Source organism: Phaeoacremonium minimum (genome assembly GCF_000392275.1).
Source record: "Phaeoacremonium minimum UCRPA7 unplaced genomic scaffold PA7_03_scaffold_149, whole genome shotgun sequence".
NCBI classification, from domain to species: Eukaryota; Fungi; Ascomycota; class Sordariomycetes; order Togniniales; family Togniniaceae; genus Phaeoacremonium; species Phaeoacremonium minimum.
In genome coordinates this window covers 229,081-245,878 of record NW_006921056.1, presented here as the reverse complement: position 1 = coordinate 245,878, position 16,798 = coordinate 229,081, and the positions used below count along the sequence as shown (strand labels likewise).

The window sequence follows — 16,798 nt, the reverse complement described above, 5'->3', positions numbered from 1 at the left end:
TCGGCGCATGCTTCTCATATTGGGCGGCGGGTGAGCTTCTACAGAGCGCGGCCGCCAGCTGCCGATTGAGCTGTATAAAGAGAACCGTGGAACCCATGCTCCCCTCCCTGTGCTGTGGCACTCGAGTTTGCTTTGTCCCCTTCAATCCACCATCTAGGTCCGCCACTGTGCCAATCTCCTCGTCGGCGACCAGGGAACATAGATTGGTCAAACCAATACCGCCACAATGAAGAAGTTCAACAAGGAAGGCATTCGGAGGAAGCTCACCTCTGTTCACGCATGGGAACTCCCCAAGCAGACCGGCGCTTTGGCGCCGGTCTATGTCTGGGTTAGCATTTTGAATCCTCACGGTGCTGAAGTATCCCGTCAGAAGATCTCGACTGACTCTCGTTTCTAGACGAACCGTGACATGGATCCGACGCCCATCGAGGACCAGACTTGGAATATCTGGAGTATCATGGCCTACTGGGCTACCGACACCATCAACCTCGGTACATGGGAAACTGCTTCTGGTATTCTTGCCGTTGGTCTATCCTGGCGTGAGGCCATTCCATGTATGGTTGTTGGCACGTTCTGTGTTGCCATTCCTATGGTTCTTAATGGTGCCATTGGTGCGAAGCTCCACGTCCCCTTCTCCGTCATTACAACCAGCTCCTTCGGCTACTACCTGCGATACTTCTGCATTGTCTCCCGTGCGATCCTCGCCATGTTCTGGCTAGGTATTCAAGGCGCCAGCGGAGCGCAGTGCATTACTATCATGCTTTGCGCTCTAGCACCAAGCTACAACAGAATTCCCAATCACCTGCCCGCGAATGCCGGTATCACTACTCAGGGCATGTGCTCGTATTTCTTGTTCTGGATCATTCAGTTGCCGCTTCTGCTGATCCACCCCACCAAGCTCAGACCCATCTTCGTGGTCAAGCTTGTTGCTGCTCCCGTGGCCGCTATTGCCACTATGGGCTGGTGCATCCACAAGGCTGGCGGCGGCGGTGATATCTTCAAGTTGCGAGCCGAGGTTGGGGGCTCAGAATATGCTTGGCTATGGCTGAAATGCATGACCTCTGTCACCGGATCGTGGGCGACGCTGGCTTGCAACATCCCCGACTTCACCAGATATGCAAGATCTGCCAACGGACAGTTCATTCAGCTGCCTTTCTTACCCATCATCTTCACCGTCTGTGGTGTGCTTGGTATTGTTACGACCTCCGCCAGCAAGGTCTTCAGCGGCGAATACCTGTGGAACCCCCTTGACATTATCAGACTCTGGCTTGATAATGGCAGTGGCGGCCGGTGCGCAGCATTCTTCGCTGCGCTGGCCTGGTATGTTGCACAGGTCGGCACGAACATTACAGCCAACTCTATCTCGGCTGCCAATGATCTGACTGTCTTGTTCCCACGATGGGTCAACATCAAGAGAGGATGCATGATCGCAGCCGTGATCGCCGGATGGGTCCTTGTCCCGTGGAAGATTCTGAGCTCTGCCTCGACTTTCTTGGCCTTCATGGGCGGCTATTCTGGTTGGTTTTGCTCTAGCTATTTGCCAAGCGAGATTCTCAGTAATGACTAACGACTGAACAGTCTTCCTTGCACCGATTTCTGGTATCATGGCCGCCGACTACTGGCTGATTAAGAAACAGCACGTTGACATTCCTGCGCTGTATAACCCTCACGGCCGATATAGATTCATCAGTGGCTGCAACTGGCGTGCTGCTGTCGCCTTTCTAGTTCCCGTCGGACCTCTGCTGCCAGGTCTCGCGCTCAGCATCAGTGGCGACACGAAGGTCCACATTTCTGTAGGCACGCAGCACCTGTATACTTTCAACTGGTTGTTTGGCTTTGTGACATCCATTATTCTATACACCGCCTTCAGTCTTATCTTCCCTGCGAAGAAGACGGTCCTCACTGACACGATCTGGGGACTCGATGGTATGATAGACGGCCAAGGTAGTGACGAAGAAACGGGTCACGGAAGCACACAGGGTAGTGGCAGTGGAGAGCCAGAGAAGCACGTTCAAGAGAGTGATGCCAAGCCGCTGTAAGTCGCTGTAGAAGCGACACGGAGTAGTGTCTGGTCTTAGCCATTGCCCACGATGTGCCGTGTGCCCTTTTAGATGTGTAAAGCAGGTCGGTTGGTCTGTAGCGTCGATAGAGCGGCGTGCGAAGTTAACTTAGATACCCTACTGCAATACAAGAAAGTGTGCAAGTATATGTGAGATGTTTCTATAGAGGTATCATTAATGAGACGTTTGAGATATGTGCTACTCGAAACGAAGGGTCTATCCTCGGCATCGGATACGGCAGGACCCAGTATCAGGTGTAAAGGTTTGCCCTGAGACTCATGGTCGCCGGCGCATTATTTAAGTTAGAGGTCCTTCCGCTTTCGCCAGGCTCTTCCAATCGAGCTAAATCTTTGCCTCTCCATCAATTGGATATTTGTGTTTGCATTAATTGCGAACATAGAAATCGCTCATTACCACTACACCGCGACCAACATACCTCTTACAGCCAACAACAAACTCCTCATGCACCTCCCTATCCTGCCGCCACCCGGCTGGCTGGAGACAGTTGCCGCGCGATATTCTTCGTTAAAGGTCCACTGGGAAGTTGCGTATATCGAAGGCGGCATACGCGATATCCAAGGCGTAGAGACGCTCCCTCCCGAAGTTCTCGAAGGTGTCACGATGATCTGCGTCTACCCCCCAACGAGACCCGAGAGTGTTCCCAATGTGCGCTATGTCCAGCTTGCATCCGCTGGCTATGATCGTTGAGTCTCACATCCGTGTTTGCTCGATCCAAAGGTAGCATTTTGCAATGCAAGTGGTGTTCACCCGTATAATATATCTCAGGCATCCTCATATGGGGTCAAGGATTAACGTCAAACTGTAGACCTCAAATTGCTGAATGGGTAATTGGTTCGTGGCTGTCTCAAAAGCATCAGTTTGAGTTATACGCACAGCAGCAAAAGGAGCACGTCTGGCAGCCTAGATATGATAAGACTGTGACGGAAACCGCTGCACGTCGAATGTAAGTGATCGCGGTCGTTGATGCCCTCTGCTTTCCGCGGGTTTAATAAAGGAGCGGCAGGGGAATCTTAGGTTACGGCGCCATCGGTCGACAATGCGCCCGTCTCGCCCAGGCTTTCGGAGTCGAGGTCTATGCTTATATCCGACACCCTCGTACGACACCGGAATCAAAGAAATTGACTACTTACTATGTTCCTAGCACTAGCGACCCAGATGGTCATATCCCAGCGAAATGGTTCTCGTGGAGCCCGAGAGAGGTTATCAATGAGTTCTTGGACCAAGACCTTGACGTACTCATTGTCTGCTTGCCCTTGAACGATTCTACCCGTGCTCTTATCGGCCCCGAGCAATTCCAGGTCATGAAAGAAAAACAGAGATTTGTATTAAACATCGGCCGTGGCCCTATCATTTATACTGATGCCCTCATATATGCTCTCAATACGTGGTTCATAAGTGGTGCTGCCCTTGACGTTACTGGCCCTGAACCGCTTCTCAGAGAGCATCCTCTCTGGGACGCGCCTAACGTATTCATCACTCCTCATGTCGCTTGGTGGTCTACAGATGTTTTGGCCGGGCCGCAAACATTGTCTGAATGAATTTAGAGAGACTGAAAAATGACCAAAAGCCCTTGAACATCGTTGAAAGTCATTAAAATGTTACCATAGATCGTACACTTGAGTGTACAGCCACAAGAGAGCCACAAACCCAAAATAGATCAATGAATACTATTCATTAGTAGAGGTACCTAGAGATAGCACTTCTGATTCGAAATTTTCACGTGCCTTTCTTCGTTACTACGTCATGCAAGACAATTGTTTCCGACAACGGACACGATAGTAGAATTAACAGTCATGGCATGGAAGTAGCGGAAATTGAGTACGATGTGTCATGGGATAACATCTCCTTGATTTTTTTAATAAAAAAAAAGTTGTATCAACAAGTATATGACGGTCCAATCACAGCCCACTCTCACATGTTGCTGTGAGAGTTGGAGAACTACGATGCGAACACATTCCTATCTTCGGTGTGGCATTGGCGAAACCGACACATAAGGTGATAGGTCTATCAAATGGTGACACAGTTGGGCTCGATCGGTGTCAAAGTTCCCGCACCTTTGAAGACTTCCAGAATGTCGGCCTGCTCCGACAGCATCATCCTCTCGGTTTGGTCGCCAACCTTCGCCAAACTCCTCCAACGCGCAAAGTCCTCAGGGTGTCTCTTGTCGCCGTGAGCTTTCTCGGGGAATTCCCAGTGACCCCGTGAAAAAGCAATAGTAGTCGTAATCTTTCTGTTTGGTATGTCGTAAATGAGAGACACAATGGTTCCCGTTTCCTCTATTGCATTGTTAGCATAGGGCAAGAAGAAATATTAAAGAAAGCAGAAAGCGAAATGAACATACCGAGCCACGAACATTGCCATAGCTCTCCTGGTCGGATGCATTGAAACTGACAAGTCTGGTAATTAACCCGGCCTGCCATCGGTCCGCCCCAGATGGCATAATTGACGCGATTTTCTGAGAAAAACCACAATTCATACTTCCACTTCTGTGGATTACCTTGCTCGTCTTGGGCATCATAATTGTATATAAGGTGCGTGTCGCGTATGTCTCTGTTAAAGGATGAGTGGAGAGGCGTATTGCTCAGCCATTGGGGGTAAGTAGTTGCCATACTGGCAAATTCTGATGATGGTATGAATAACTATAGGTTGATGTTTGGTATGAAGTTCGGAAATTGAAGATTCGACCTATTCTTGATGTCTCAAATTATGCGGATGAACTTGTTTCCGCAAGATACGCCACCAGTTGAATTAGGAGATAACTCTATCATCAATTGTTGTTGCAGCGAGTCAGGCGATCCACAATCTTCCGCCCTTCGGGCCTCCATCTGGTGATAAGCCACCCACTGGAGGGTGGAGATAGGGCTGAAGAGGCGTTATTTTCTAGCCACTTTTAGGTAGCGTTAGGGTGAGCATTACGCAGTGGTGAAGCCGAAGTATTGATCAAGAAAGCAACATTCGCCGACGTGGAAGATTCTTACTTCAAGCGTCTCAAGATCTTAGATGACTAAGCTACTCTTTTTGTGATTTAAATTTCCATTCTCTCTTTATAATTTTAAGCTAGTGGCCATGGATGAAGATAACAGGCAGGAAGTCTTACTGATGAAGTCATCGCGTAGCGTATATATATGCTCTTAACTTTGTCTTCGTCTTGAACCAATATGAATTTTGGCGATAACCCTCCAAATTCATACATAGTTTTCAGTATTTCCACTATATTAGAGCTCACCATCGGCAGTATCACATAACCGCCGTAGCCAATGTCCAGCATCCTCAGAATCTATCCTCGAAATCGTGCGTATAATTCTGAAATACCCTCTCGAGGCACGAGAAGTATATAATGCATTAATAGCAATTCTCACTAGTATTCAAGGACCGCGGTGGCACGATCTCGATTGTTTCGCCATTTGGACCCCATTCGGATTTCCACGTAAATACACGCTAGAAGCAAGCTACACAAGCCCCCTAAAATAGTGTAAGTCCATCCATATCCAATGGCTTGCGTTGCTTTATCAATTAAAGAGACCAGTACAGCGGCCAGTGAACATCGCACCAAGTTGGTCTTGTCCAGTTGGTTAGCATATGCGTAACAAACTGGAAATATTGACTCTTACACAAGCAATGACCCCTGAGCTCTGTTGCTTTATGATATCGATCATTAGTGTCATTGTGGCATTCAGAACGGAGATAGAAGTGTATCCGACTAGAGAGATAATTAGACTGGCGAATCAAGGATGTGGTGATGGCAACTTACGTATTGCTTGGAGAACTAAGGGCACGGCAATGTTGGCCTTGACCTGGATAGACCATCCCCATCCAATCACGCTGCCAACAAAGATCAACAGGAGCACTGGGATCATTCTGAGTCGAGCATATTCAATGGGAAATTTTGACTCGTCCCAGCTGCCCGAATCCTCTCTGATGGTAGAAGTGCCGTAATGTTTTTGCTTGATTCGAGCATAATCCTTGTCCAGAAGTTTTCCTGTGATTGTTGAGCCCAATACCATACCTACCCCGGTCGATAAGTAACAAATTCCAACTAAAGTCTCTGATAGGTATGGATATGTTACTGTAAATGAAGAAGAAATGGTAGAGGTGATTGTATAATTCACGGCGTATACTATCCCGGTGTATGACAAAGTTAATGCGATGTCTGGGTATATGAGGAGACGAAAAGGATTGGCGCTAGAGCGCTTGTCGCCAATCTTCTTCTCCGATATCTTAGTTGGTATCATCGAAGCCCTCTTTGGCCCAATGATGGGTGTAAGTGGTCTCCATAACAATCCACCGGGACTGAAGCTTCCGTTTCCAACCAATGCTCTCATTGTTTCAGGTAAGAAAAATAGTAGCATAGCAAAACAAGCAGCGGAGAAAATGGCTAGGAACCAAAATATGCTTCTCCACCCAAGATGCTCTGAGAGGGCGCCACCCAACGCTGGGCCGATACAAGGCGCAAGCATGGGACCGAGGTTGAACCAGCCAAAGAAACCACCACGTTCGTCAACGGTTGCGATATCGCCAATGAGACCAGCCCCGAGTGCGATCATGCTCGCGCAACCACCAGACTGGATTGCCCGGAGCAGCAGAAGAAGCCAAAATGCCGATGTTGGGCATAAGGCTAACCCTACGCAGGAGCCAACAAGGATGAGGAGGCATATCAGAAAGAGCGGTCTCCTCCCGTATCTATCTGACAGAGGACCCCAAAGCATTGGCGAGCATCCTTGCATGGCCAGATATATGGTCACAGTCAGGTTGATATCTTCAACCGATCGATTAAAAACTATCGCCAGCGTGGGTATGGCTGGAAAGTAAATGTTTGCTGGCAAAGGGCTGAATAAGCCTGCTACAGCTACCATCCCAACGAGTACCCATTTCTCCGGTTGGCTGTAAATGCTATATGGAGCATTTCGAGTGACCTGGATAGGATCAGGAGGTGTCAGCGATCCTATAAGATGGTCTTCGGTATTGACAATGCTTGTCGCATTGTTGCTTTTTGCCTCTGGCATGGCATTGGTACGCTGTGAGGAGAGAAGGCTCATTAGTCTAAGGCCTACTGAGATTTAGCACTGCACAGGCAATCAGCAGTAGTTTTGAGTTATATGGTTTGCATTACACCCAATTGGGCATCCAAACGACCGGCCAAGAATCGGCCCTCGCGTCTTTGCTGCCCAGATTTGCAGGTGGAACCCAACGAGTCAGTAGCTTCCCGCGAGTCTCACTTAGGGACACTTAGCTTCCACAAAAGCCGCATTCAGTTCGCTGACATTCAACTTTTAGTTGTATCATTGGATTGAAGGCCATCGATAATGCTATTTGCCGGCCGGTCCGGCAGGCAGGGTAGAAGCGATAACACAACTAATAATGGCCGATATTGCTGCCGCCGGGTTCTTTGGCAGCGTTCTCGCCTTTCCCTTGTAACATTCTATTATCGAGGCCAATAATTTGCGACTCAAATCAAATCCATAAGGGCTGATGGAGCCGTATCCGCCACCGGCAAATCCCCAGGTCCGAGTGTTCAAGCGCGTGTCAAAGGCCTGCCGGAGGTGCAGGCGTCTGCGGACGAAATGCACCAACCAAGGGGGTGTGCCCCCCTGTGAGCCGTGCCGTCAAGCAAATCAGGAATGCAGCTTTCCAATCCGGGGTGAGCCAGATGCCGACCGGGCCTTTCGGCAGCCAAGGTCTCGGACCTCTCGATCCCTCTCCGTTGGCATCAGTAACGCCGGCACATCTCCGCACGGTCATGTTGACGACGCCGGCGATTCTACCTCTGCCGTCCAGACAGTCTTGACGCTTGACGATCCACTGGCGCAACAATTGGTACTTCCTTCAACTGGCCAGTCCTCTTCTCTGTTGGGTTGGGAAAGCCTGCCACCTTATGAGGAAGTTATTGAGGGCATCCAATCTCTGACTACATCCTTCTTCCAGCTCGGCTTCCTGCCGAAGACTTTGTTCTTTGAGGGGCTAAGAAAAGATCGAGATTCTGTCAATTTTTTCCTACTATTCAGTATTCTCAGCGTATCGGCAAGGTTCACTCCCCGCCTGGTGAAGCGGTATCAAGGAGGTGCCAATGCAACCCAGGTGTTTTTGCGAAGAGCATCTTGCTTTGTGCAGGAACAAATGTTCGTGTCGAATCTTGAGTCTATACAGAGCTTCTTTCTCATGAGCATCGCCGAATGGGGCAATGGAGATAAGAATAAAAGCCTGGTCTACATGGGTATCGCCATTCGTCTTGCTGGCATTCTTCGTTTGCACCGAGAAGAGACATACCGATTGCCTGCAACAGCTACCAACGAGGAGGTTGTCTATTCAGAGGTTGCTCGACGCACCTTTTGGATGTTGGAGACTTTTGAAAACCTCCATTCGGGATCTGATTCGCCCATTGCCTTTTCTTACAATGACATCACCGTTTTGCTTCCCTGTGATGAGCGCGAGTTCGCGTTTGGGATCAGACCTGCACAGCGTGCCGCCCTTATCGGTACACCCCCGGCGGCGGACGATCCGGGCCTGACATGTCTCCCGTCACGATCTCTTTTCGCAACGCTATTACAGACTCATAGTCTTTGGGGCCGGGTCGCACGGCTTGTGAGTGCGGATGCCATGCAGCTCGGCTCCGGGGCCGAATCCCGTATTGGCGCAGACGACTATGGCAAGTTATCACAGGCTTTGATAGATTTTGAGCGCGACCTTCCTCAGCAACATTCATGGTCTGTGTGGAACTTGCGCGCATTCAAAATTGAAGGATTGGACCTGGCATATTTGTCTGCTGTGATGGTATTACGCTTGAGCAATATTATTCTTCGGCGGAGCTATCTACACGATGTCTTGAACACTCGACGCAAGACAGTGCCCCCGTCACTCCCCATGGGTATTCCAATCAGGGCTGATGCATGGTCTGCTGTGGCTGATCAACTCTTCGACAATATGTTGACACTGCATGAGCAGATCACCGCATTTTTTGAGTATCGTGCTCCAGACCAGGGTTATCCGGCTCTCATTGTATTCTGTGTCTATGTCTGCGGGTCGCTGGCCAAACACCTACATAGACAACCCCAGATATGTCCTAGAGTCGCTTCTCGAGCGATTGAGATCTTGCAAAACTCAATAGGGGGTCTCGTCAACTTGCAAGCTGCTTGGCCTTTTGCTCGACGATGGTATCTTGCTCTTTATCGATCGAGTGAAGATGTCCCCATGGAGAGCAATCCCTCACATATGGGCCATGAGCAGGAATCTCTTGCCAGTATGGCGGCTGAGCAGCAACGAGATTCTACCCTAGACACTCTTCCTGCATTGGAAGTACAGTTCAACGACCCTTTGCCATCAGACTCCATGTTTGGCGCATTCGATATGTATCTGTGGAACGGTGTTCTCAATATTGATGGTGGTGGCCCATTTGATGAGTCAATCCCAATTTCTGGTTGGGACAACACCTAGGAATTGAAGGATATTTTGCCACAGCAAGTCCAAGATATCTGGCGACGAGGCACAAGAGCTTGCCGCGCTCTTACCACCCTTTAGAAAGATTTGCCACTGCCTCCTCTTCCGAAACCACATCGGCGTACTTTGAGTCAAGGTCGAAAAGATTGGCTTTCTGGATTTCTGGCGTACGATCGCCACAAGCCGAGGCAACAACCTACACGTGCGACATCAGTATGATAAGAGAGGGGTCATCATGACTAGAGATCTACGAACCATAGGTCGAAAGCCATGCTGCATTGCATCCAATGTTGTGGCTCTTACACATCCAGAAGTACTTACGCCGCAGATTACCAGCGTGTCCACGTTCAGTACCTGCATGATGTCAGCTGCACGTATCACGACATACTTCACCACTACATACTTGAAGGCTCGTTGCAAGCGATGTACCAAAGAAGGCGCTTGCATATTTCTTGACAACGACCGTATCTGCTTTAGCTGGTTCGAGGCCCTCCAGGCACGCTGCAAGCCCTCTAGTGTCGCCTACTTTCCAGACATCTAATACCTTTGCCTTGTGCCAGAATAGGCCAGCATCTGCCATGTCCGGATTTGTGTATTCGACCTGGCTCCAGACCACCGGAACGTTGCCTGCTCGAGCAGCTGCTAGAAGTCGACGCATCGAATCTGGCGCACTCTCCGCGTCGGGGTTACCAAGGAGCGATAATGGTGACGATGGTGACCAATAAGCGGTACAAACATCGATGATTAAGAGTGCCGGGCGCTGTCCCCAACCCATACGGTTGGCGAAGCCTGATTTGAGATACGAATCGGAGGAACCGTGTTCAACAGCCATTGCAAACTAATCAAATGGTGGATTGGAGTTAGAATTGATGTGTTGACTGGATATTCCTCTCTGACAAAACGTGGCACCAACGTAGATTTCGATAGTGAACCGATATATTGATTTAGAATCCGATCTGATATGACATAAGACAAGCTGAAACGTAATCTGAGGTCAAATATGTCGATAATCTAGATCTGAATCTAAATCTAGAGCTTTATCAGCGCCATACACTCATCTGTGCCGGCGGGTTTAAGATGGTCTCCACTCCTCGGCTTTTCATGTCCGATAGCGCACCCAGCGGCATCCACAAACCGGCAGGCAGATGTTGCAGCTGGTCATAATTATTTGTGACTTGATTGATGGATTTCCTGCCCCTCTGCTAGCCGGCCGGTCGTGCACGACTCGAGAAGTGTAGCGGGTCAGCACTTGCTTGCAGTGCGACTGTTGCCGCAAAGAGGCTGTCAGATTTATTTGTGTTTCAAATGCGGAAAGACGAAAATAGGGTGATGAGTCTTACCACTCTTGCAGATTTATGATATTGCTTTTGAAAATGTCTTCAAGTGACCGTCAGGTTCGCCAGCCAATCCATCCCGATGTTCGGCCTCTACTAGACCCCGAATATGTCTCCTTCCATGATCAGTATTTCCAATATCTAACTCCAGATGATCAAAAGACATGGGATGGCTCAGCACGACTTCGTCACGGCTCGGTACCTCCCACCGAAAGCAAGCCAGTGAGTGTGGGGAGCACTCGAGATTTGGACCTGGGGGGTTACAAGGTGCGAATCTTCATGCCAGACGCACAAAAGCCAGAAAGCGGTTGGCCGGTTTTCATTTGGTTCCACGGTGGCGGCTGGGCTGTTGGAGATATCTCGAGCGGCAACGACCTGTGCGCGCTTGTCTGTCAACGTGCACGATGCGTCGTTGTTACAATAGGTTATCGATTGGCACCAGAGCATCCGTTTCCTGCGGCATATGAGGATGCGGTCCATGCGTTGAAATGGATACATGGAGACGAAGGTGTCAAGGAATTGGGTATTGATCGCTCGTCCATTGCGGTGGGCGGAACATCTGCAGGTGGCCAGTTGGCTGCGTCGCTGGCAATAGAAGCTGCCACAATGCATCCTCCGATCAAACTTGCTTTCCAACTACTCGTAGTCCCAGTGATAGACAACACGGCAACGGATTCCACGATATGGGCAGCCAATAAGAATGCCCCTTGGCTTACACCTGCCCGAATGACATGGTATCGCCGAATGTATTTCGTCGACGAGAAGAGCACGCAACTGTGGACTGCTTCGCCGAATCTAGCTCCCAAGGACCTCTTGTCGAAGAGTCCCAAGACATGGATAGCTGTAGCCGAGCAGGACCTGCTTGCACCTGAAGCAGAGCTATTCGCGAAGCAATTACAAGAAGCGTGGGATGAGTCAGGTGTCGAAAACGTGGATGTCGCAGTCAAGAAGTATTCAGGGTCAACTCATTCAATCCTTGCTATGAGTGGTATGTGTATAAACTCCCAATCCTATCGTCTGATGGAAGGGCTCTAATCGATTATGAACAGGGGTACTCTCCAAGGGGCGAGAGCTTTTACAAGATGTTGCGGATCAAGCTGCTCAATGGTTTCTAAGTTGAGAACGCATTTATGGATAGAATAGAGCTCAAGAATGTAAGACCGAGGATCCCAGGTATCCACCGTTTGCATTACAGTTGCACACCTCGTTAGGAACGCCTTCAAGATTGATTTTCAACATATCCACGTATGTGATGATGAGAAATAGATGATTAAACATGTAATTATACATGCCGAGGTTGCTTAGAAGGTGACACATGCTGGTACCAAGTACAAAGATCTTGCACGGCTTTGCGCCTCTCAAACACTATTAGATGTTTCATGGATTTCAACGATTTGTGAAGTTTTTACCATTATTTATCTTCTATAGGACTGGCCCATTCTCTATGATTGCTCCAGAAGCTCCTTTGTGCGATCAGAACGTGGCCTGATCATGCAGCCAAAACTTTCGGGAACGCTACTAAGTCCGTTGGAGAAGGCAACCCGCGGTGTAATCTCACTGCCCTGCTCATCCACTGGGCACTTTAGATCCATTGTGGCTAGAAGCGTTGCCATGATGATATACACCCCTGACAGCGCAAGGTACTGGCCAGGGCATACCCTCCTGCCAAATCCGAATGGGCCATCTGGTAGGGGCTCACCACGACCTCCTTCAGAAACAGGAATATATCGCTCAGGCGAGAATTCCTCGGGAGAGCGATAATACCGCTCGTCTCGTGACATAGCCCAGGCATTGGCATAAACAACTGAACCTGCTGGAATTCTGTACCCTTTGTAGGTATCTTCTGCCACTGATGCATGAGGGACGCCAAGTGGTGATAGTGGCATCCACCTGGTAGTCTCTTGTATGACATATTCAAGCCACCTGAGCTGAGGCCTGTCATCAAAAGTCGGCAGGCGAAGGATGTCTCCATTCTCATCGACTCCAATAGTAGCGAGAATCTCAGCTCTGGCTTTCTCCTGGACCTCGGGATGGAGAATCAAATTCAGGATGCAAACAATGATGGTTGACCACGTAGTATTGCCGCCAGCAATAGAGATTGCCCCAGCTGCACCTTTGATATCTTGAATGGTGGCCTCATTGGGCTTACCATTTGCCTCGTTGGCAAGATAACGGCCAAAGTGAGTGTGCATGAATGACGGCTGCATGTCTCGTTCCGCGCGTATGCTCGGCTCCACTGCATCCCAAGGAGCATCGTGAAGTTGTTGGATAGATGGCTTCGTCCGGCGTGCATGTGCAAGCGGGCTCAGAAGGCTGCTGATATGAGAGAATGGGTTTGGTACGTAACGGAACAAGGGGAAGAAGTCTACCAGAGTTGCCCCTGGAACGCCGCTCTCGCCCGTCGCCTCTTCAACATCGATAGCCATCTTAACGTAAGGGTCATTTTTCTCCTGAATCTTGATTCCAAACCCGATCCGAAGCACCACGGCAGTGGAGAATTGGCGCAGAAGTACCTCCCAGTTTTGCGGCTCATCGATGATGGCCTTAGCCGCGCGACGCGCCTCCTCCAATTGAATAGGTCTGTATGCTTTGCAGGCAGATTGTGTGAATGACTGTTGAAGCATCTTTCTGTGCACCTTGAAACGTGGCGACCACCGCAGGAAAGTCAATGTAATTCCCCATCCCATGACTTCAAACAGTACGAATCGTGGCCGGTCAGCAAAGTTGGCGCCTCGCTTGTCGAGTAGATCACGGGCCGCCTCGATGGTATTCAAAACAACGATAGATCTGCCAAGCATCGAGAAATGGAGAATGTCAGAATTGTATTCCTTTCCCCATCGCGTATACTCATATTCCGGATGCTCCGTCGGAACAACGCGCAGATGACCGATCAACGGTTCAGCCGGAGGACCAGGAGGTAATGGAAGCCCCTTTTGTCGTCGAAAGTGGTTATACAATAGAGGTATGAGCAGTATTATTGCGGCAGCAATGACCACATGGGTCCTTGGCAAATCAAGAAACATCTTGACGACGTCAGTCTCTGATGAAAGATCCGATTCTGGGTTGTCAGGAAAATCCAAAGTAGTCCATGTGTGTGTGATCTAGAGTATATAAGTTGAAGAACTTGGAGGAGAGGGTAGAGTATATGTCATAAGAGATCAAAAATCCAATCAGATAGTCTGCGTTGCTGGTGACCAGCCGGGACGAGCCCGGATGCCTCCGTACACGTCTTTCCCAGACGTTATCAGCGCCCCATTCCTTAGATCACATCAGGTCAAAAAATTGTCGAAATACCTAAGTTGGCCGGCGCCGGGTCTGGCACTAACGAGACTCGCTCCGCATTGAGTTTGCCAGCCGGCCGGCAAGATAAGTGACCCACCCGGATGGCAAGATAAATCCATCGGCTGGCGGACTGTTGTCGTCTTTCCACGATAAAGAATCGCCACTTACCAAATTCATCTCATCCAGCCAATCAGGTGTTTCTTTCTGCCCTTTTCAGGAGTTGTCCCGGCGGGACCAGACCACGACACTGCTTCATTTCTCATGAAAGGAAGCTTGCAGCATCAGATAATTACGACTTAGAAGTGCTAGGTGTCATGCTATATCTCCACGACTTGCAACCTTAGTTGTATCTGTGACTTAAACCAGCTGTCCTATTCATTTTCCAGTTCGCATCACCTATCCTTCTTTCGTCCTCCAATGGGTTCTGCAGTGTTTCCTCCACCGGCAGGTGCCACTGCCACGGGATCATATGCAACAACGCCAACCGCTGCTGACCCGTATACCTATCAAGTGGGTTTTGGCAATCGATTCGCAACCGAAGCTATTCCGGATGTCTTGCCACGGGGATGTAATACTCCTCAGCGATGCAAGTACGATCTGATTTCTGAACAACTCAATGGAACGCCATTCGTGTCGCCTCGAGCATCGCTACTTCACGCTTGGTTCTACCGAATTCAGCCTTCCGTGGTCCACAAGCCTTTAAAGAGACTCCCTCAAAATCCAGACCTTGAAGCAGTATTTTCTCCCTTGAACCCCAATGCGGTGTTCACACCCCAGGATTTAGGGTGGGACAAGTTTGCTCTACCAAGCAACCAAGAAGAACTCGACTTTGTGTCCGGATTAAGAACAATTGCTGGGCACGGAGATCCAACATCAAAGGAGGGGTTGGCGATCCACGTCTATACCGCAAACACAGATATGAGGAATACAGCGTTCTGTAACAATGACGGGGATATGTTAATCTTGCCCCAAGAAGGCCGACTTGATATCCAAACCGAATTCGGACATTTGATGGTTCGACCCGGCGAGCTAGCCGTCATCCAAGCAGGCATGAGATTTACTGTCAGGCTACCTGATGGTGTTGGGAGAGGTTATATTCAGGAGGTCTTTGGCAGTCACTATGAACTTCCTGAGCTAGGACCGGTGGGTTCTAATGGAATGGCGCTGGCCCGAGACTTTGAGATTCCGGTCGCCAGTTTCGATGTGGATCAGTCGAAATGGACGATTGTGGTGAAGCTTGTCGGACAGCTCTTTGCCTACGAACAAAACCATACTCCGTTCGATGTTGTCGCCTGGCATGGAACCTACGCGCCGTACAAGTATGCTATGGAGAAGTTTATCAACTCGGCAACAGTAGATCGTGATCAGAGCGATCCATCAATCTACTGTGTGCTGACTGCGAAATCCAAGATCCCTGGTGTGTCCTTATCCGACTTCCTCATCTTTACCCCGAAATGGAGCGTCACACGCAACACATTCCGACCACCATACTATCACCGAAATGTTGCTACTGAACTCATGGGTATGATATACGGAACTTGGGCCGGATCAGCAACGCTGCTTGAGCCGGGCGGTCTTACATACGAGCCAAGCTATATGCCTCATGGAGAGTCATATGAGCGATGGAAAGAAGCGACGAGCGTTGACCTTCAACCGCAACGCATGGGAGAGCAGAGCATGGCGTTCATGATGCATATCTCGGGCCATGTGTCGCTGACCAAATATGCGTTGGAACGTAGCGCTAGTCTACAGGCTCTGCAAGAGGATTTATGGGATGACTTCAAACCAGGATTTCTAAAGCATCTAGAAGGACAAGCAGACTTGGTCCTAGACACGCAGCCCAAGTTGAACGGCACCAAGCATACCACGAACGGCATTTAGTTAAATCCTCATCTACCATTGAGTATGCCGCTTTTGAACATGCGGAAACGATATTATCTGTATTGATTTCTTGTATCATCGCAAAAAAAGGACTTAGCATGGAGCGTTTAATTACTACCACCACTTATTATTGTCTCATTACGATGCAAATGCTGTCAAATCAAAGTCCACGTAAATGCAGACCAAAATCAATTCTTTCTGGTGGCTGTTCTGGCTGTTATTGTTGTTCTTATACATGGCTATTTGCGGTTTTGGTAGTATGTTGATCAATCGTGCTAGCCAATGACGTTTTTTGTTCCTTTCTATTATACAAAAAAAGAGTCCTACCTCGCGCTACAATGACTGCGATCTACGAAATGCTCCTTATACATGAATAATAAGGGACCGACATGTGATAGCACCAGAACACATCAATTGCATACTGATCTCTCTGTTCACGTTATCGTGGACGAATTCCGCATGTGTCATTATGCTTGTCATGACTCGCTGAGGACAAAAAGTTATTTGTAAATGTGGGGCACTTGGCGCGGCTCCGGCGAGATAACACTAAGTCATGTACCGGCCTGCCGGAATTCTGGACCCTTAGGTATCCACCTTTCACCTATCTTGCCGGCTTAGTTGTTGTTATCTCCAGCACATGTCCACCTACCGGCAGTACTTTTTCGACAGGCGTAGATTGCCTTGCCATGGCATGGACGAGGCTCCAGACAATATCTCTGCAAGATAGCGAGCCTTGGCGCACTCTTAGTTCTTGCGACTGTAGGATGTAAACCTGGCAGTATATCATTG

At 49.2% G+C, this 16,798-nt stretch overlaps 2 protein-coding genes across 2 annotated transcripts; both read left to right on the top strand.

Annotated features, from left to right (window-relative positions):
• Positions 1-226: 226 nt before the first annotated feature.
• Positions 227-2,768, top strand: UCRPA7_2143 (putative ncs1 allantoate transporter protein; the record flags this gene model as incomplete). Its single annotated transcript, XM_007914718.1, has 4 exons — positions 227-328; positions 398-1,517; positions 1,579-1,926; positions 2,461-2,768. The coding sequence occupies 4 exons, from the start codon at positions 227-229 to the stop codon at positions 2,766-2,768; spliced, it is 1,878 nt and encodes a 625-aa protein (XP_007912909.1).
• A 12,278-nt stretch (positions 2,769-15,046) lies between these two features.
• Positions 15,047-16,009, top strand: UCRPA7_2142 (putative homogentisate -dioxygenase protein; the record flags this gene model as incomplete). Its single annotated transcript, XM_007914717.1, has 1 exon — positions 15,047-16,009. The coding sequence occupies one exon, from the start codon at positions 15,047-15,049 to the stop codon at positions 16,007-16,009; it is 963 nt and encodes a 320-aa protein (XP_007912908.1).
• Between the last annotated feature and the right edge of the window lie 789 nt (positions 16,010-16,798).